This window comes from Peromyscus eremicus, chromosome 5 (genome assembly GCF_949786415.1).
Source record: "Peromyscus eremicus chromosome 5, PerEre_H2_v1, whole genome shotgun sequence".
Taxonomy (NCBI): Eukaryota; Metazoa; Chordata; class Mammalia; order Rodentia; family Cricetidae; genus Peromyscus; species Peromyscus eremicus.
In genome coordinates this window covers 51,458,750-51,481,520 of record NC_081420.1, presented here as the reverse complement: position 1 = coordinate 51,481,520, position 22,771 = coordinate 51,458,750, and the positions used below count along the sequence as shown (strand labels likewise).

General features: G+C 43.3%; 1 protein-coding gene across 1 annotated transcript in view; it reads left to right on the top strand.

The window, feature by feature from the left end:
* Positions 1-22,771, top strand: part of Adarb2 (adenosine deaminase RNA specific B2 (inactive)) — a 197,925-nt gene that overhangs the window by 141,205 nt on the left and 33,949 nt on the right. The window contains exons 4-6 of the mRNA XM_059263018.1: positions 1,321-1,489; positions 5,383-5,534; positions 17,505-17,673. Of these exons, the coding sequence (XP_059119001.1) occupies positions 1,321-1,489; positions 5,383-5,534; positions 17,505-17,673 (490 nt within the window). The remainder of the gene's footprint in view (positions 1-1,320; positions 1,490-5,382; positions 5,535-17,504; positions 17,674-22,771) is intronic.

Here is a 22,771-nt window from a genome sequence, read left to right as displayed (position 1 = left end):
CCAGTGTCTATAGACCTCACATAGGCACAGGTGTCTCCCCAGCATAGTGTATACTACTAACTTTTCCCATTGCTGCGGCAAAAACCTGACAAGAAGCAACATAAGAAAAGAAGGGTTTATTGTGGCTTATAGTTCCAGAGGCTGAAGCACATCACGGCAGGAAGGCATACGTGGCAAAAGATGGCTGATCACACACTCATGGTCAGGAAGCAGACAGCGAATAGGAGGCAGGGCCAGCTATGAAATCAATGCCTGTCCCTGGTGACCCACTTCCAACAGGGAGGCTCCACCTCCTAAATGTTCTACAACCTTCCCAAACAGCACTACTACCCACACATGAGCCTGTGAGGGACATATATTCAAATCCCACTTTGGGCCACCTCTCCACTGAAAATACAGATGTGTCTGCAAGGCAAGGCCCAGGCTAAGAGTCCTTCTTCTGCCCTCACCGCCTTCTGTGCACCTACTCTCTGTACACTTCCTTCTCAGTGAATCTCTCAATGAATACACAGCTGTCATTCTGGAGGGCAAGGGCCTGTGGCAGAATTTCTAGGGGTAGAATTTAGATTGTTATCGCACATGTGACTAAGCCCAACCTCTTCCCTTTTAAAGTCTCAACAAGAACCCCTACAGTGCCCTAGTTTCTCCCCCAGAGACAGGTTAGGCTATAACTGTCACTCCTTTGTTTCTAATATAAATATTTCCACAAGCTTCTGCGATAGAAAAAGAAAATCCTTTCTTCCCACCAGGCCAGCAGCCACTGGGACAAAACTCAAGGGTGACCATGCTGTTCCCAGTCTCAAGATCTCAGAATGATGTCTGTCAGCTCAGGACCTGACTTTAGCATGGCTGTGATGATACAGCTGAGAACAATTTAAAGGGACGTGTTATTTATTTTGTTCATGGTTTCAGAGATTTCAGTCCATCGTGTCTAGGACGGCATAATAGGATAGAGAAACTTTCGTCCCAGTGGGCTGGGAAGCAGAGAAAAGAGACTATCCATACTCCACTTTCTCTGGCACTGCCTTTTGTTCCACAAAGGTTCCCAGCCCAAGGGATGCTGCCATCACATCCAGTACGAAACTTCCCCATCAGCTGGTCATCTCTGGAAACAGATTCATAAATATACCCTGAGGCATGTCTCACAAGTCTCCTAGGTGATTTTAAATATAGTCAAGTTGACAATAAAGATTAATCATCGCACTACCGTGAATGTCAGTCAGATAAACACCACGTCTGGTGCTACAGGAAGGTTGAGAAGTTCCCTGCAGTGGGGTCCTTGAAGACTAAGCTGTCCTGACCACCCTCTGTGTCCCCTAGGCTTGGACACCAAACAAGCGCAGGTCATCGTCCTCTCCTCTGGGACCAAGTGTATCAGCGGCGAGCACATCAGTGACCAGGGTCTCGTTGTCAACGACTGCCATGCTGAAATTGTGGCCAGGCGGGCATTTCTTCACTTCCTCTACACTCAGCTGGAGCTGCACTTGAGGTAAAGGGGCCCCTAGCATGGGCAGGACCAACACGCCTTAGCTAGTGAGAAGCCAGGCAACTAGGTCATGGAAAGGAGTCCCACAGCCAGTTCAAAATGTGTCATCCACTTATCTTGGCAGATCCCATACATTGTAAGTGACTATGCACCACATAGCATCTATTTTTATTCAGACTTGGAGCGCCCTTTGAATACCACACAGACACTGAAGTATTAAATTACCAGATGTCTGCATGACACTCAACATCTCACTTCAGGAAACATGCTGTTTGCCTACAGGTTACACACACAAGTCACCACACATGTGCCCACAGGCATAGACACACAGGAATACATCTTGTCATGGCTCATTCCATTTGGTTATTTTTCAATTAAAACATTCGGCCAGCCCCTATAGCATCCCTCAAACAATTTCCTTTATGAAACCCAGATATCAACAAGACCACAGGGCACAGCCATCCCTGGATCTTACAGACCTTCAATAAGCTATTTACCCAACCAGCTACTCCAATATAAATATCAATGGGACAAGACAACAATGCAATTTCTAGGAGCTACCTACGGATCACAGAAGTTTTCTTGCAAAAAGTGCAACCACCAAAAAGGGAGAAGACAAGACAGGGAAAGACATAGAGAAAAGAAGTTGAAGGACAGAGAGAGGGAGGGAAGAAGAGAGAGGGAGGAAGACAGGGAAGGGGGAAGAAAAGAAGGAAACAATGATTTTGCTGTCTCTCAGGAAATGGGAGTCATTGCTCTCTGGAACGATAATTCCATTGATTGAATTGAAAGAGTGTTTGGTACAATGTGAGTTGACTTGGATCGATGCGCTTGCTCCCTGGCAAAAACTTTCATTTCAGCCATGGAAAGGTGCCAGGTTGACATTGACACCTCTGCTCAATTCTGACAAAATCGTATCCACTTTAAGCAGGGCTCACAGTTCAGTTATTTCTACAAAGGGAAGAGGGTCCCCTCTGCTCCCTGGTCAGTTTGGGTTTGAGAATTTCTCAGCCAACATAGTTTCTTTGACAGTTCAGGGTTCTTCATGTTTTGTAAGGGCCATCTCTCAGGGGCCAAGCTCATAAACGGGCTGTCATTTATTTCCTGTCACCAGTCCTAATCTCGGGGCCAGGCTGCTTTCATTGTGCAAACCAAAGGTAAACGGCTCTCACAAAAATACACGGTGGCCATCTTTTTTTTTTTTTTTTTTTTTTTTTTTGGTTTTTTGAGACAGGGTTTCTCTGTGTAGCTTTGTGCCTTTTCCTGGAACTTACTTGGTAGCCCTCGAACTCACAGAGATCCGCCTGACTCTGCCTCCTGAGTACTGGGATTAAAGGCGTGCGCCACCACCGCCCGGCGACGGTGGCCATCTTGATGTAGGTATTCAATACTTTGTAGGCCTTGTCCTACATAGTCAAGTCACCCTGTCCTGGTGACCTCAGTTCTCACATCCCCACAGAACCAAATACGTTCCATTCTCTAGACTTCTAGATTTCAAAGCAGGAAATGTGACCAAAATCGTGCACACTTGTGTGTGTATATGTGTGCTTGTATGTGTGTATGTGTGCATATAGAGGTCAGAAAACAACCTCAGATGTCATTCTCAGAAGCCATCTACCTTGTTTGTTTTGAGACAGGACCTCTCACTGACCTGAAACTCCCCAGATAGGATAATCTGATTGGCCAGTGAGGAATGGCAATCAGCTCAGTCTCTCTGCTTCCCTGGCAGTGGGATCAGAAGTGCATGCCAGCAAGCCTGGATTTTTTTAAACCTAAGTTCTAGGAAACAAACTTAGATCTTCATGGTTGCCAACCAAACCATCTCCTAAGCCTGCCACATACACTTTAACAAGGATTTTCTAGAGTGAAGAGGTGCTAAGAAATGTGCTACAATGCTGGAATTTCTGATGTCCTCATGGCAGCCATCAGGAAGAAGCAGGCTGTCACATGAGCTGGAATCTCTCTGGAAGACATAATAAACTCCAGCAGAAACTCAGGTAGATGTGATCATGTGGCACTTCATACACACTCCTGAGGCAAGCTAGTCCCAGTAGTTAAATTGCTGTGGGTCTCTTTGACAGAACATTCTTTCCTTGCATCTTCCAGCTGCCCTTTTCTTACCATTTGAAACAGGGTTCCTTGAATCCACTAATAACAGCATCTCAGAGGGGCTTCAGTGAGTGGCTCATTCACATGAACCTGTTAGCATGTACAGAAGTCACACAAAAGGGAAAAAGGCCTAATATATGCCAAACAGACTCGAATAAAGGCAATACCTTAATACACTCAATTAATTTTTATCTGAGCCTCTGCACAGCACATAGCAGCATGATATATTGCCATATCAGTTCCAGGAGGCCTGGTAAGGGGTCAAATGGAATAGACAAGAGCTGGAAAGCTCTCAAAATGTGGGGAAGGATCTCTACTGAATACCCAACTTCTCAGCTGGAAATGTTCTCCAGTTCCCTCTACCTCCTGTATGTGTCACAGAAGACAATCCAGCCAACTTTGCCCAGACTTGGATGCATTTTAGGCACTGCACAACTATCTGGAAAAGTCAAAGACAGCCACACCCCATCCCTTTCCTGCGGAAGGGTACCAAAAATGGCTGCAAAGTGCCTCAAGAACAAGTAAAGTTTCCCTTAACGGGTCTGGCTTTGCACTGGGGGACCAAGACTGCATGCAGTTGCTCCCAGGGCTGTGGAAGAAGAGCCACACATGATGGAGGAGTCCACTTGGGCACAAGGGAAGAGGTAGTCGCACATGAGCTTGTAGTAGCTTCGAGGGTTTCCTAGGGACACTGTGTTCATTCTGCTGCCTATGAGATCTCAAGGCCCTGCAAAGCAGAATCCATCACCAATGGGCAGAACTTGTACAAACAGCAAGAATGATGGAAAGCAGACTGCCAGGGGCGTGCTGAGGGGTCTGGGAGAAAAACCACAGCTCAGTTGTTCAGTACCCATGTGATATCGTCCCTCCTTGGGGAGGCAGAGCTGCTGAGATGTAGGGTTAAGGGCTATGAAGAAGGATTTCCTGAAGCAAGAGCATGTAAAGTCCCAAGAGTAGGAGGCATGAGTTTGTTCTAGATCTACCCTGAATGATTAAAAAAAAAAAAGCCAGTTCTGCATGGTTTGGCGTTTCTGCCTAGTTTGTTGTTAGTACCCAAGCTCAGACACTGTTTAAAATCTCTTTTCTCTCTACTGCACACACTAGTACCCACTGAGACTACTCTAGTTAGTAGTGTCCCAGGACATGAATGGGGCCTCGCAGGGATAGAGGATTATGGTTTATAATGATAGGTACTGGTTTGTAAAAGATAAACTTAAAACATATGGTTGGAGAGAGAGAGTTCAGTTTGTAAAGTGATTCTCAAACAGAACAGGAACCAAAGTATGACACTCAGAATTCATGCCTAAAAAGAAAATTTAAAAAAAAAAAAAAAAAAGCCAGGCATGGTGGTAGATGCTTATAATCCCAGAGTTGAGGAGGCGGAGACAGGGAGACCCTGAGGCTTACCAGCCAGCCTAGCCTACACGGTGAGTTCCAGACCAACGACAGACTCTGTCAAAAGAAAAGATGGATGGTACCTGAGGAGTAGCACCTGAAGCTGTCTTCTGTCCTACACACATACACAGGAGAGAGAGGAAGAGAGAGAGACCTCAAGTGTGAATGTTCAGGGAGGGTGGAGATGGAAACATTTCTGCTGATTGTGTTTGTTCCCAGGTAGTTTTACTGTGGCCTGTCCCCAAAGTGTCCCAGCAAGGGGCAACAACACACGAGCGTACAGAGGGTAAAAGCTGGGGAACCGCTGACTCCACGGAACAAGACAAAAGCACCTATTGGGACATCTTCAGTTGTTTTGTCATAAGTGACCTACATCCTCTTTATGTCCATAGCAAACACCGAGAGGACTCCGAGAGATCAATATTCATTCGTTTAAAGGAAGGAGGCTACAGACTTCGAGAAAACATCCTCTTCCATCTCTATGTGAGCACGTCCCCCTGCGGAGATGCCAGACTCAACTCTCCCTACGAAATCACAACAGATTGTAAGAAACCACATATTTATTTGCCTTTTGTCAATAAACAATGCCAGACCAGGCTCCCTCCGGCTAAGCTCTGTCCCAGGCCAGCTGGGCCAAGGCATCTTGTGTGTAGTGTGGATGGATAGCTGGATGGAAGTGAATCATAGCTACAATTAGATACCTCCAAAACCTCAGTCTAAAATGCTCAGGTCATTGGCAGAAAAGTAGTTTGGGGTCTAAAATTAGCTATTTAATTACAATGGCACTCTGCTTTGTTTTACTAGGTCAGACATTCCCTATATCCCAGGCTGGAAAATGGAACCAAAGAGAAAGCAAATGAGAATTACATGGGGTGGAAGCAAGCTCAGACTAGCTCTTTTTGCCTTCGTTTGCAACTTGGGTGAGAAAGAAACTCAACTTCTGCAGCATAGCCAGGGGCCAAAGTGTAGTGTCCATTAACTTAAAAATCCCATTGCTAAACCCTTCTCAAGGACACAGTGCCAGTCCTCTCCATCACCACTGTGCGTTTCCAGGATGGAGGACATAGGTGGGTGTCCACACCTCTTAGAGATACTGGTGAGACTGTCTTGACCACAAAAGAGAAAAATCAAGGACTCTCACCTTCTCTCTTAAATTATGCCATATTCTATTATTGTAACAGGCATACATCTTGCACTTATTTGTGTGTATACCACACACGTACACTCACACACTCCTCCAAACTTTTTCTATTTTCATTCTTTCCTTATTTATTTGTATGTATGTCGTGTGTGTGTGTGTGTGTGTGTGTGTGTGTGTGTGTGCAGACATATGTGTGACACAGTCCACCTGTGGAGGTCAGACAACAACCTCAGCATCCATCTTCACCCTCCACTTGGTTTAAGGCAGGTTCTCTTCTTTTTTGTTCGTGGTTGTATACACCAGGATCACTGACCCCTGAGCTCAAGGGAGTCTTCTCATCTCACTTTAGGAGTGCTGGGTTTGCAGGTGTACCACACTGCACGCAGCTTTACATGGTTCTAAGGGTATAAACTCAGGTCTTCAAGCTTGCACAAAGTGCCCATCACACACACACACACACACACACACACACACACACACACACACACACAGTCTCTTTCTAAAAGCTTGAGAGAGGAAAGTGCTGGTCTGTGTGATCTCACGTTCTATTCTCATTTCTCTTGACTCAAGGCTGTGTCTACTATCATGTTGGCCAGGATACCACCCCCCCCTTACCCTCCTGTGGGCAGTTCCTGTAGTTTCTCTGATAGTGTGTTCCCTTTTCTGATTCTGGTTCTGCCATTTGCTTTCTAAAGCATGTGAAATGTAGGGAATACCTGCCAATCCCTCTCTTAAAGGGAAAGCAACAGAGTTGACAAGAATGAAAAAGAACTTTTTTGAACAAACACTCAAACTGAGAGTTAGACAAATAAGCTAAATATACATGGGTTTGAAGACTCATATATATATTTTTTTCTTTACTTCTTCTCAGTGGCTTCTTTGTCTTGGCGAACATCCCCTACACAAGTCTGGAATACAGCAGGCATTTGATAAATGTTCTTTTTTTCCCCTGACTTTGATGATTAGACCATAAATGTAACCTCACCCACAAGGGAAAAAGAGAGTTAGGACCAACCCTTAGTAACCACGGAGTATGATGTGTTTCCACTGGAGACTTCCTCTGAGCACAAGGCACGTTTGATGGCTTGATAACTTTATTAGAATCAGATCTCTTTCATACACATATATTACCTTCATTTTTGCATAAAATATTTTATGTTTTATTTAGCTCAAATGAACCCCAGAAAATGTTAACTCTATTCATATAGAAACACATAGACACATATTTAGTTTTACTGTCTGTGCTTGGAAGAGTTTTCTAGGCCTGTGTGTTGGCTGTTTGCATGTCTCTGGGATAAAACACCTGGCAAAGGCAACCAAAATGAGTAAGGGTTTATTTGGGGTCATATTTTCAGAAGAGTCAGACCATCATATCAAGGAAGGCATGGTAGCTGTTCACATCATGGCTACCAGGAAGCAGAGGTAAAATAGAAGGCAAGCTAAAACCCCAAGGCCACATCTCCAATGACCCTCTTCCTCCAAAGGCTATACCTCTAATTTTTCACCAATGATACCATGGTGTTTCAGATCCATTAACAATTACTCCAGTAGTCAGATCAGAGCCCTCATGAACTAATGGTCCCTGGAGATGTGCTCATAGATACATCCAGAGTATGTTCCACTAACCCAGATGTTCCTTAGTCTAATCAAGTTGACTATCAAAATTTGGGTAGGTAGGGAAGTGGCGAGACTTGGGGGGAGTTAGGAGAAGGAAGTTGAATATGATTAAGACCTATTGTCCAAAATTCTCAAAGAACTAGTAAAAAATGAGAAAAAAATTAACCATCACATCATACTTCTTAGGCCAGTCATAGTGATGCATGTCTATAAGATATGTTGAATAGGCAGAAGCAAGAAGGTCACAAGTTTGAGGCCAGGCTGGGCCACACTTTGGGCTGGAGAGATGATTCATTGGGTAAAGTACAAGCTTGAGGGTCTCAGTTTGAATCCCTGGAATCCATGTGAAAAGGGAAGCCAGGTACATTTGTAAGCCCAGGGTTTGTGATGGTGAGGCATCCACACACCTAAGCTCACGTACAGAAACACAGAGAAGGGGAGGGAAGAGGAGAAGAGAAGTGGAGAAAAGGAGAGAGAGAGAGAGAGAGAGAGAGAGAGAGATTAAAAAGGTAAAAAAGGAGCTGATTCATTTCTTAATAATATCCATCAAGGTAGATCTACACAATGCTAACTTGCCCTGGAAATGTATGAAATTTGGTCTGTTTCCCAATAGCTCTTTGAAACATTTGGAGTTAGCTCTAATTTATTCAGCTTCCTCCTTGGCCTGCATAGCCCCAGCAGGAGTTAGGAGAGGGCTAAGTGAGGACCACAAAAATGTCGACCCTGCCTGAGGCCTTGGTCCCCTGTGGGGACCATTCTGGCTCATTGGGTTTCCCTTGTCTCTGTACATCAAGCACCAAGTGTGCCTTCTCAGCCCTCGGTTCTAACTTGCAATGTCAGTGGTTTAGAAAAGCAAACAAATGCATTCTCAGAGGCCCCCTGAGGTTCACTTGCACACACAGATGTCTTTTATTTCATGGTGCTTTTAAGAAGTGGCAGGTGCTGGTAGGAGGAGAGAAATGAAGTCTTTCCTTCACAGCGTTGCTGTGAATATGGCAAGCAAAGGGAAGATGCTCTTGCCTGCATGCCTCTAATGTAAGCTGGTGCCTCCCGACCCACTGGGGAGTGCAGAGGAGGTAGGCACTTGCAGTCTTGCAAAGTGGACTCATCAGCTAAAAGCCATGCATCATTTTCCCCTCGTCACTCCAAGGACAAGGAAAGCCAACCACCTGCTGTCCTGTGAAGGAGCCTTCAGAGAGACTGCTCAGCATCCCTCACACCTCCTGAGGAAGGCAGATGCTCTCCGGAGCAGCTTCCTCAATTTCCACCTTAAAGAGATTGCTACAACTCTCCCTGCTGTCCCCTTGTACACTGATTTTTTTTTTTGTTCCCCTTTAAGGAGGGCTGGACTGCTGGATAATGGAATTCAAGTGATCAGGTTTTTGCTTTTAGGGGCTCCTTCCAAGGCCAGCAAAGGACCAAAGGCAATAGTGACAATCCCCTGCAGGAAGATTTGTAGAGATACTGCGATAACTCCAGTTAGCGCTAGTTCTAGAGGTCCACAAGCTGGCACCATCCACTCCCTACAAGTTAATTTGCAGAAACTCCAGCCTCACTGCACCAGCAGCTCAGGGTCTGTGTCCCTAAATGAAACACTGGGAGCCATCTTTCCCCACCCCAACCGTCAGTGTGGTATTATTATGCACAGAAGCCAAAGAGCACAAACACACTCAGCCAGCTCCAGTGAGATCTTCATCTGGGATCTCAGAGACATTCCAGAGCAAAGAAAGCTCCTCTGGGACAGAGCTCTGGCTTCCTGAGCTTCTGTCACTGCCAGGCACAGTGTGCTAACAGGACTGATGACTGAAGCTCTTTGTCCCACTCTGTCATTAGGTCTAACATAGCTATCGCAAAGCTCCTCAGAGAGCCTGCAGTGTGCTGACCATTATCAACACGTGACTGTGGCAGGATCATTCATTCTCTCCCTCATGCATATATACACATATGTATCTCATGCATATAAACACATGCACCTGAGGTCATGTGTATATAACATATAACACATACTTGCATAAGCCCATGTGGTCACATGTTGTGATTTATCAGAGTCTACGAGCACAACTATGACAGGACTGACTATAAGTCCAAGAGACTTAACTGCGTGGCATAGATTGTCCTTCTTTTTAATTAGTGTAGGAACACAGAGCAGAACAGCCTAAGGGGAAAAAAACTGCAGTTTTTGGGTTTCAGAGTGTGTTGTGTTTGTTTGTTTGTTTGTTTGTTTATTGGAGTTTTGTTGCAGTTTTGTTTGGCTTGGTTTGGTTTATTTCCTTGAGGCAGGATCTCATAAACTCCAAGCTACCCTCTAATTTGCTTATGTAGCCAAAGATGGCCTCAAACTCCTGATCCTCTGTCTATTTCTCCTGATCTGCTGGTACATGAGTGTACCTCACACCCAGTTAATGTGGTGCTGGGATCTAGCTCAAAGATTCATTCATGCAGGGCAAGAACTCTACAAACAAAGCAATATTCCCAACACTTTCCAGAGTTTTGAGCGATTATTTTTAATATGTTTTAAATTAAAACATAATTACATCATTTCCCCACTTCCCTTTTATCAGTCTAGGCCCTCCCATGTCCCTCCCTTCTAACCCCTACCATGTCCACCCTTACATTTCCAAATTGATAGCCTCTTTTTCTTGATTATTATAGATAGATAGATAGATAGATAGATAGATAGATAGATGGATGATAGATGATAGAGAGAGAAAGAGATGGTAGATAGATGATAGACAGAGACAGATAAATAGATAGATAGATAGATAGATAGATAGATAGATGATAGACAAATGTGTAAATATTATCTGTCGAGTTTGTTCTTGCACAAATCTATAAATAGAACCTGAGTCCATTTTTGTTGTTTATGTTTATATGGTTTTTCGTGGTTATGTGTATATGCCACTTTGTATTGGATAACCAACTGTGCGGGGGGGGGGGGGGGGGGGGGGGGGGGTTCATCCCTGGGAGAGGCTAATTATTCTTTCAACAGTCATTAGTATTAATTGCCTATAGTTCTTTGTCTAGAAGTGGGAGCCCGTGAGATCTGCCCCCTTCCATGGTAGCATGTCTGTTGATATTGTCATTGTTTGGGTCTTGTTTATGAAGCCATTTCTCAGAAAGGCAGTCTTACAGCAGACTTCCTGATACTGTGGCTCTTACAATCTTTCTGCCTTCCTCTTCTATTATGTCTCGTGAGCCACAGGTATAGAAGTTGTGCTGGCTGCAGATATATTCATTGAGTCTAGGTACACGTGACCCATTCTCTGCATTGTGTCTGGTTGTGGTTTTCTCTTATGGTCTCCATATGCTGTATGGAGAATCTTCTTTGGTGAGGAGTATTAACCACACCTATCTGTGGGTATAGGATAAGAATGTAGTTGGCAATTATGCTAGTCTAGCAAAGTGACAGTAGTAGATTTCTCTTCTAAGATACATGATCTCATTATTCCCAGGTAGTTGGCTAGGTTTCTAGTAACAGGCATGGTTTCCCTCCTGCTGAGTGGGCCTTAAATCTTAGTCATTGATTACCACCAATATGTGAATGCCACTATTTCACCTTTACAGCTATCTTGCCATGCTTATCATTGTTGTTCATTGTGTCATGGCTATGTAGGGCTATTAATTGCTTCCCTCCCTTGGCAGCTATTATAGTGCTGTGGGAGCTAGAGCATAAGATGAGGACTTTCAGGTTGGATGTAGCTCAAATCATCCAAGTCCTGCATCCAATGTGTGTAATGCCTTCAGCAACAAGTGCTTACCTTCAACCTGTGAGGTGCAACCAAGGGCAACATCAATAGCCTGAATTGCCTCAGAGGTCACTCTCACATAACTAGAAAGCCCATGAAAGAACACAGCCTGACTTAGAACTTCTAGGAGGACATATCTAGCTCCCCAACAGCACAGAGTAACTTCCTTTTACCAGAGACTTTTCTAGCTCACAGCTCAGGAGGTTGCCTGAGTCCTCAGAGCCCTATGGGTCAAACTCTAGATGATCATGCCAACTCCCTGAGGCCACATGCAGGGTTCCCAAGTCCAAAGGACAAGACAAGGACCCTGGTGATATCAACAAGCCCTGATTTCTTGGCATGTCTGTAAATTTTCTGTGTTCCCATGTTTTACTTATGCCCCAGCATCTGTAGAGATCAAAAGTCTTTAAGTACAGAACCGATGACAATGGGCTCATAATATTTAGGGAGATACATTGTCTGCAAGCTTGGGAATGTATTTGGTTCAGTTGTTTCCAATCATGGTTTACCTATAGGGTCACCTGAGAAGTTTTTCAAATTTGGGTTCCTGTCACTTTTCCTTTGGCCAAGATTCTTTTTCAGCAGAGATAAATCATATCATCAGTCATGTTTCAGGTCACTGGTTTAGAACTGCCTTAAATCACACCCTGACCAATCTGGTCATTTGTTTCTTGCTTAGTAGAGAGGCCTGCAAGGAAAAGACAGTGACAGAGTGTCTGCCAAGGACACACAGTGCTCTGTGCAGGACATGTGACTCCCAACATGGTAGGCTACATGCAGCAGAAGGGAAAAGTTGCTTCAGCAACGGCCTCTGCATGGCAGAGCCACTTGTTCCTCTCAGAAAATTCAAAGCTGCTCAATCCTGTGACTTCCTCTGGTTCTAGGCCAACGTCCATCGAAGTGGAGACAAATGCCTAAAAGTCACTTCTGGATGTGATACCTTTGTCAGATGCATAGCTGCAAAGATTTTCTCCCATTAGATGAGTTGTTCCTTCACTCACTTAACTGTTTCCTTCACTGTATAGAAGATTTTTAATTTCATGAGGTCCCATTTGTTGACTGTTGGCCTTATTTCCTGAGCAACTAGGCGGGGGGGTTCTATTTGGAAAGTCTTATCTGACAGTCTTTGACCCATTTGGTTTGATGTTCATGTGTGGTGAGAGATACTTTCATTCTTCTATGTGTCCTCTCTTACTTATGGTTCCTGAAGCTAACATGGCCACATAAAACCATGCATGTATTTATTAAATGAAAGTGGAAGTGGAATTGTCTAGAGGAATAAAAGGGACTAGTGAGTGTGAGGAGGCACAGTAAAGAGGGTGCAGGGGAGGAATAGGATGAGGGAATATACTCAACATATACTACATACCTTTAAGAAACTTTTTCAATAATAATAATAGGTTGTATAAGAGATCCTAAATGTAAGAAGAATATCAGGACCCACGCACCTCCTCATGGCTGAACAACTTCTGTCTTCCTCTCAAATCATCAGTAGCCTCTTTATTAATCTCCTTTCATTAACTAACCTGGCAAACTCAATTATTCCCATCACTTTCCAATGATCTAGCATATTAAACTCTATAGTAAATCTTCTATAAGATGTCATAAGATAGCAAGATTCTATAATATAGGTATCTACAGTTTTGTGCTAGGTGCCTAATGCAGTCAATCTAAGCCAGTCACATTTATTGTGTAAAAGGGCAGGGTACAGAACTGAGACACAGTCCTGTAGACAGTCGGGGATCTAAAGCATGAGTCCCTAAATTCCTATCTTCAGATGTCCTACTGAGTCACAGAAACATGTTACACAGGATCATGCTCTTGAACTGTAGAGTAATACATTTTCATAGTCTCATAATGCAAACAAAACAAAGATCACCTACATAACCACATGGTAACTATTAGAGGTTTTATTATAGTAAACGATGACCTACTTCACAAATACACTTTCTAAACTATGTTAATTGATGATAACTTGAATTTTTTAATGTAGTATTTAAAAATACTTTCTTTTTTATACCTTTGTCGGGGGGTGGGAATTTTTGCTTGTTAAATTGTTTTGTTTCTAATTTTAAATTCTGATCTACACACACACACACACACACACACACACACACACACACACACACAATTATACCATTGGAGCAGCCATAATATTTAATTAGTTGTCTCACCATCCCTTTTGAGCCTCTCCTAAAAATTCAATATTCACCTGAAGAGTTTTTAAAGCATACTGCCACTCTAATTTCCTTACTATCAAACCAAAAAAGTTAATAACCATAAAAACAATAGGGCGAGTGGTCTCTGGATATAAGAATTGAGTAGAGTGTTCTAATGGACTTGAAACTATCTATGGATACATGACAGGCAGGATTTTAAAGTTCCACATCTTCGTTGTCTCAAGAACAGGTTCAATCCCCTGCTGGTTATTTAAGGTCAATCCCCTGCAGTTGCTGGTTAGATTGGCATTTTATTATACTTGAAGTGGCATCTTCAACTCCCTCCTGCCTCTTGCAATTAGCCAAGAAAAATCAGAACGAGGGGAAATGGTTTGTAGGAGCTCACCAGCTCTTCAGCTCACCCTGGGACTCAGTGGACTCACCAGGGAACACACTAGAAAAGGCAAAGAAAACACACCTGGGAGCATCTCCCACACCTGGCTCTTAAGGCGAAATTAATCTATCCTAAAACTTAGAGTTGACTCCTAAAAAATATTGTAACTCAATCCAGGATTTTTTTGTTGTTTGACATTAACAGATGGTGAAAATTTAGAAAGCTTTTAAGCTATAATGGGCAACTTTCAAGGCCTGGAAAATGTTACATAGTATCCTTGGAGAATATAAGGACAGTATAATTGACAGAAGTATAGGGACAGCAAAGTACCATATCCCCTGGAAATCTGCCTCCCAAGTGTGATAGTAAAGTCCCTTACCTTTGGACAGCACTATAGAAGCTGTAAGTATTGCTAGCTGCCCCATTCCCAATTTGCTATCTGCCACAGAAAGTTAATATTGGAAAGGACCCCATCTGAATTGTGTAATAGTTCAGGATTAAACCCAAGTCATGTCAAGTATTTTTGAGTCACATGAACTATTTTTATTTTGTTCCATTTTATCACCAGTATTATTGTCATATTCACCTTCACTGTCATCATCATCATCTCCACCATCATCATCACCATGGCCACCATTATCATCACCACTACCATATCCACATTACCATTACCAGTACAGCAGCGCCACCATCACCATCACCGTATCCCCACTACTGTCATCATTAACAGCTCCACAGTGTTACTGTGGAGTACCACCATCAGCATCTTCCAGCTTGTAGTGCCACGTAAGTTTGCTTATTGCATCCATCCAGGCTCTGTTTCTTCTTGGTTTGTCTTCCCATGGATGACACAGGGACAAATCTAAGTTGGATCTCATCACTTGTCTAACTGGCCACAGTGAAAAAGCTGTCTGGAGCCACTCAAAAGTTTATCTTTTCCAAGCTTTGAGACTCCTTTCAGCCCAAAAGATATTCTATGAATGTGTATGGAAAGAACATCAGCTCAGTATAAGGTACACTGGAAATCACTGTAATCTCTGCAGGAGAAATGTCCACAACAAGCTAGTGTGTTCTATCCACTATGTCAGTGAAAATAAATGATGGTGAAACTACATCTATGGAACCTTCAAATCTTAAAAACATTTTAAAGAGAATGTTTAATAGTCACTCATGCTACCATGTGTATAATTTGTAGACAAAGCAGTTAGGCATTTCTCTAATACCATATTATCTAAACATCATGTATAGAATTTTTTAAAGAAAGACAGAAAATTAAATGTAAAGTTTCTCTTGTTCATGCTGGTTTTACCAGGTAACTGTGGACTGTACGTTGTAATGTATGTGGGTATATGTGTGTCAAGTAGGGTCTGGGAAGAAGGGAAAATTCAGGGCAGACTTGTGAGAGACATATGGGGACCAGGCTCAGGAAGTCTGTCATTTACAAGCAAAGAAAAGTACCTGTGTCCTCTAGGCCCTTGGTAGTCAGTACTTAAGAAGAACTACATGTTCCAAGTTATACTAGCAATATATATTGAATATATATGTCCATTACCACACAAAATAGCGAGTTTTGTAGTGATGTTTTATACATCTATCTCATTGTAGTTTGCTCATACCCACTCTCATCCTCTCTTCCCATTCTCCCATCCTACTGGTCTCCTTCCCTCCAAATAATTCCCCTTCTTCTTTCTATCATTTATATAAATCTGGATTTCCTCATAAGAGAGAAACATTCAATGTTTGTCTCTCTCCCCACCATCACCACCTCTTGTTCCCCCACATAACCCTCTCTTCGACTTCCATGAGCTATATACATCTTTTAGATCTGGATTCTGCATATAAGAGGAAACACACAATATTTGTTGTGAATCTGGCTTATTTTGTTTAATATGATTGTCCCAGTTTCCCTTCCTAATGAGGTGACAAAATACCCCGACAAAAGCAACTTTAAGGGAGAACTTTAAGGTTTGTTCAACTTACAACTCCTGGCTCTAGTCCTTGACTGCAGGCAAGTTGGGGGAGGAGCTTGAAGCAGCTGGTCACATTCACAACCAGGACAGAGAGATAATGAACGTATGTGTACTTGCCTTCTAATTGATGCAAGATCCAGTCAATATTAATTATCATAATGATGACCTCCAGTTCCATCAACTTTCCTGAAAAGTAAAGATTTCATTCTTCCTCATAGCTGCACAAACTTCCGCTGTGTGTCTATACTGCGTTTTCTTTATTCATTCTTCTGCCAGTGGGTATCTAGGCTACACCAGCCTTTTCAGACCTACTGGCTTTCCTAATCTTTACAGCCTAGGAGCTAAGCACCACCCATGGCTCTGTTTTAAGAGGAAGTAACCACGTCACAATGATTTTAAGTAGCTTTCCCACAGTCACACAGCTAGTCAGTAGTGACACCAGGATTAAAATCTAGAGCAGCTTGAGAGGCCAAACCCACCCAGCACCTGCTCCAAATGACCTAAAAACTAGGCACAGCTTTACAGTTGTTAGTGGCTGGGAGAAAAAGTGAAAAGACATTTCTGAACTAAACCTTCTTGACCATAAGCAATTGTCTCTTCTGTATAACCGCCTGCAATTTGTAAAAATTTCTTTAGAATCTACATATATGAGGCATAATAGTCTATGCCATCCTTTCTTACAATTACCCCTCTGGGTTGTATCCATGTATACCTTGAGCTGGGAAGTATTCTTCCCTTTTGGTTATTTCTAGAAAAAAAAACCTTATGTAAAACTGTTTGGTAAAGTTTATTCTAAACAAATCAGAAAAACTGAAAAGAAAAATGCAATATCCTTGGGTATTCCTGGGGATTGTTCAGGACTCCCCACAAACGATGCTCCAATCCCTCAGAAAATTGCTGTGGTGTTTGCACATAACCTATGCACATCCTCCCATGAGATCTAAATCACTGCTAGGTTACTTATAATACCTAAACGATGTAGATATGATAAAAATGGCTGCTGTGCTATATTGCTTAGGGAATAATAAAAATTGCAATTTTTGAACCTAATGTTTTTGGTTGACTGCACAGCTACAGAACCTGTGGATATGGAGATCTGACTGTAGTTCACAACTTAGAAAAATTACACATTTCAATTCTGATGTCCAAAAATTGAATGTTAGACTCATTCTGTGACAAATCAACCCAATGGTGGCTTTGTGCATTGAAAAAGGGCAAAGGAGACAGTGTGGCCCCACAGAGTCTCTGAGACATTTGCTCTCTGTCCTTCACGGGATATCTGGCCAACCCCAGGCTAAAATCTGCAGCCCAGATCTTAACCACTTCACTGTTAAAATGAGTAAATTCCACCCTGCCTTCACTTCTAAGACCGGCCTTTTGAGCCTAGGCTGCTTTGTCGTACTTCCTTCTTCCGTCTCCACAAGCAAACTCTTGTGCCTCTGGACCAGCGTTCCTACCGTCTTTCACGGTCACTTCTTCTTTCCTAGTGAACAGCAGCAAACACATCGTCAGGAAGTTCCGAGGCCACCTGCGCACCAAGATTGAGTCTGGGGAAGGGACAGTCCCTGTCCGGGGCCCCAGTGCAGTCCAGACGTGGGATGGCATCCTGCTGGGGGAGCAGCTAGTCACCATGTCCTGCACAGACAAGATTGCCAGGTAAGAGCCCATTTGGCTGTTCTGTTTCCAAAATCGGCTCTAGAGCTTAGTGAGGACAGCAAAACAGCAGATCCATACTAGGTCTTAGTATTGAACCCACTCAAAGAAACACAGTGTTCGTCATCAAGGACTCAGGTGCCTGACATTTGGACATACATGTTCACATGTGCATACATGTTGTGTAAGTGCACACATATGGGAACATTTGAAGACCAGAAATCAATGCTCAGTGCCTTCCTTAGTCAGTCTCCACCATTGAGATGGAGTCTGTCCACAAGCCTAGAGTTCACCAATTGGGCTAGACTGGCTGACCAGTGAGCCCCAGGAATTTGCCTATCTCTGACTACGCAGCACTGGGATTATAAGCACACACCAAAACACAGAGCCTTTTATGTGATTTCTGGGGGGTCAAACTCAGATTCTTATGTTTGAACAGCAAGAATTTTACCAATTAAGCCATCGCCCCAATCCCTGGCCATCCATATTTTTCATTTCATATGCTTGAGGAAAAAGCACCTTTCAAATGCACATACCCAGCAATTTCAAGTTGCCACAGCAAATATTCAAAACCTCTGACCTAAGGGTTAGTTTTTCTTCTGTTGCAATGTAAATTGAAATAATTATTTTTATGAGGAAAAAAAGGACTTAGATCTGTCATCTGTGGATGCTGTGACCACTATCATAGAATGGGACTGACTGTGGAGCAAAGAGGGTTTTTCTCTGCCACATCTTTTACTTTGCACTAAAGGTGTTTCAAAAGCCTCCACAGGCTGTTCTCAGGGAGGAGTAGCCCCAGCATCAAGGTGAACAGAAGGAGAAGGAATTTGCAGGAAGGGCATCTCAGTATCCTTCACAGATTCCTACTAACTGAGAAAGACCTGAGCTGGCTATGAGTCACCCCACTCCCCTTAGCCTCATCGTGATGTCCAAGATCCACTCCTTGCTCCCTGCCCACTGCCTACCTTAGTTCTGATGCCCAAAGATGCCACCCACTGCAGGAACAGTTCCATAAATCATGTCTGGAAAATATTTACAAGGTGTGATTTGACATGAAGGGTCATAGCAGCTTGAATTTGCCTGAAAGAACCATAAAGTCCCAAGCTACATCAACCATAGTGTAAGATGTTTAGAAGAGAGAATCAGAGTGGTTAAGAGAAAAGGCTTGATGGTTAATCACTCTTGCTGAAAAGTTATGAGTACTGGAGTTCTGATTCCAGTGCCCACAAAAAAATCTAGGAATCCTGCAGAGGCAGGTAATTCCAACTCCAAGGGATCTTATGTCTTCTTCTGGCCTCTATGGAAGCACATACATGTTCAGCCATGCATACACATACAAACAAACATACACACACATACACATATACACACACTCACATAGACTCAAGCATGCACACATATACACAGATAGATAGATAGATAGATAGATAGATAGATAGATAGATAGATAGATAGATAGATAGATACACACATACATACATACATACATAGAATCTTTAAAACTAAATAAATCAGAAGCTCTTTTGGAAACCATGATAAATGTACTGATCTATAGTTTATAACCTAAGTGGAGAGGAAGGGGAACAGACCATCCTAGGCTAATGTAATCTCTAAGCAAGCACACACCCAAAAATTCCAACGGTTTTGCTGTCCCTAAAATTTCCTACATGGGTGTGTTTGTAGCTGCAGCTAGTTCAGAAGTGAGAATCTTTGTCTTAGAAGGAATGAATGGCGAAAGGCTGGGGAGGTTAGAGGGAAAGTAAAGGCCAAGGACCCAAGCAAAGTTGAGTATATCATCTAAAGCAAGAAGCGTCTTACACACACAGCCCTCAGCTTCCTGTCACCAGTGTAGGATCTAGAGTCTAAGACAAGCTGTCCCCCACAATCCCAAGAGATCCCCCAGTCAATCAAAGTGCCAGAAGGCACAGGCTGTGTTCCTAGTACCTATATAAGACTGGAGATGTCTTGTATGCTCAACAAAATGCATGAACCAACTGAGCTATGCTAAGTTCTACACCCCGAAGGACTGCTCTATTGGGTATCTTTTACTCTACTAAAGAGAACCAAAGCCAGGGGGTGATGAGGGTTAAGTTCTGCTCTCATTTTAAGATGGAGACATCAGACATTAAACAGTGTAGGGAAACACAAAGTGTCACCCCAAAGTCCAGAAGTCAGTATTCCAGGTCTTCTCCTCTACCCTACTCTGAGGATTCTGGGGCTCCAGGGCAGGGAAAACATGAGCCTCTGTCAACAATGATTCCAAATTCTCATGGGAAATTACCAAGTAGCTATAGAAAAAGAGTACCATTTAGGTCCTGGCTTTGATTGCCCCTGGCTTGGCAGAACAAGGAGAGGGCTAAATGTCCGTAAATCAAAGCTCTGATTTCTCTATCACGGGGAACAAACTATATTCTTCAAACAGCTCATCTTTGAAAAGAAAATGTGTTCCTCTTTACAATATTTTCATCTGTTCTTGGAGTGAAAGGGGAAAAAAAGCAGCAATTTTCACTTTAACAAAAATTCTCTTGATACCTTCAGACAATGCTAAGTTTTCTAAGTTAATGCTATGGCTCTCCAGAAAAATAAAGTAAATTAATGCTACCGAAATGAAATCTTGTCTCTGGGATCTTAAACATCAATAGACAGTAAATTAAACAGGGGCTACAAAGCCCACCTTATATTGGTTGCTGGCAAGTCTATCAATGGTAATGCTCATAAGACAGGGCTTTATCTTTTTAATGAAATCCCCTTGAAAAAAAGCAGAAGTCATGTTACATCACCTCCAGGGATAATCAAATGACGTCCTGAATGGAAAAATATTCTAGACTGTTTTCTCTTGGTATTTTTTGTTGGAGCTGTTGCTGGTGGTGGTATGGTGTGGTGGTGGTAATGGTGGTGGTGGTGGTGGTGGTGGTGGTGGTGGTGGTGGTGGTGTGATATGGTGGTGGTATAGTATGGTGGTGGTGGTGGTGGTGGTGGTGGTGGTGGTGGTGGTGGTGGTGGTGGTGGTATATGGTGGTGGTAGTTTAGGGTGTTTGTTTATTTGGTTTAGTCTGGATTTTAGGTTTTTTTGAGACAGAGCCTCTCTGTACAAGCCTGGCTGTCTCTGAAACCGTGGCTTTGTAGACACCACACTGGTCTTGAATTCAGGAACTCACCTGCCTTGGCTTCCTGAGTGCTGGGGTTAAAGGTATGCACCACCACAGCTTCCTCCTGGTGTTTTTGAAACAGGGCCACACTGAGTAGCACAAGCTGAGCCAGAACTCACTATGAAGCCCAAACTTACAGTGACCCTTCTGTCTCTGCCTCCTGGGTGCACATGTCACCACATCTGGCTTCTAGCCTTTTATTTTTAAGAAGGCAAATGCTGAAGAAAACGGTAATGTCTCTTCTCCAGCTGGCTACAGAAAGACCATTCCCTGAATTAGCCCAGGAATCAATCCCCTGGCACCAGTGGGTTCCCACTATCAGTTCACACCATCTACCCACTTAGCTTCTCCTTGTCAGATGTGGTGATGGTGGGAGGAGACAGGACAGAACAGAGGGGTGTGATGGAGACCAGGGCTTAGAGATCCCCTCACACCCATGCTGCATCCCCTCAAGGCCACCTCCCAGCTTCCTCTTCGGCCTCCTTACTTTCTCTTGTTCTGTCAGTCTCTCCTCTCCTCTTCCTCTGTCTTGTTGTCTCTGTCCCTTGTCTGTCTGTCTCTGTATCTTTCTGTTTAGCTGCCCCCGGTTTCTTCCTTTGTCTCTCTATTTCTGTCTGTCAATCTCCATGTCTCTCTGTATTTGTCTGTCTCTCTCCCTTTGTCTCAGTATCTTTCTGCCTCTCTCCTTTCCTTACCCTCCATCCTTTTCTCCCTCACTTGCCTCTCTCCATCTCATTACTGCTCCACACACCCCTCAACCAATGAGTTCTGAGGCTCACACTAACTGCTTAGCTTCACTTCCTCTCATCACCTAGTGTACCATCTTTTCCTTTCCCTACCCTGCAAGGAATGCCAGCCTTACCCTCTTCACATCCCATCCCATCACACACCCTGTCTCCCGCCCTAAAACGGCAGAGATGCAGTACCTAATGCTGTTTGCTTGTGTCTGGGCTTGACCTTCATGGGATCATTGATGCCACTTGATTTGCATGGTGTCTGTCACAGTGAGATGCACATGACGGCTCTTGATAAACAGTGCTTATTGGTAATGATGATGAGGACAGGGCAATGATGACCATAACAGGGACAGAAATAATACACCCGCTCTAAACAGTCCTGTCTGGTTCAGGCTAAAGCAATTGGCATAGCAACACTTCCTTTGGCATGGAAGTCCCTGTACCTCCTCCACAGCCAGACCCTGAGCATAAGATATGGATGTGAGTGCTCATACATGAGCTATTTCAGAACAGAGGCACATTTGCCACTATGGAGCAGGAACATATGTTATGATAATGGTTCAAGACCATAAGCATCTGCAGTGTGCATTACTTGTACAAAGGCTTCACAAAGGGACAATCTGATAATGTATGTGTTCATCTGTTCTCTAGCCTGTACAAAAACAAATTTTCAACCCAGGGCTTAAATAATGTTCAAAACAGAGGGCCTTCACACACAAGTACAGATGAACCTTTCTAACTGAATGAATTACGACACTTAATGCTGGGGAGAGTGAGGCTCTAAGTATACAAAAGCACTGGAACTGTAGTCCACAAAACACTGTAAGGACACACTTGGTTATATAGCCTACAACACATGATACACTGCACCCCGTATCACACCATGTTGGAACCATCTAGACTCGGGAACTTATTAAATTTTCAAACAGTCTTGAAAGTCAGATGTTAAATACAGTCATTATTAAAATTGAAATATACAAACTTACAGCTAAATTATACTAAAAGTAGTAAACACTCCAAATTTGCCACTTCTGAATTATCTGATGGATATGTGTGTTTTTAGAATCATTTACGGTTGCTTTGTCCATACAGGGGATTACTTTATAAAGTCATGAGCTGCTGCCAAAACCAGTGTACCTCCTCCTAAGTCTGTGCTCAGTGACCTCAGACTGGCAGCTCAAAATTGGTCAAGTCATAGCATTTATACCATAGAGT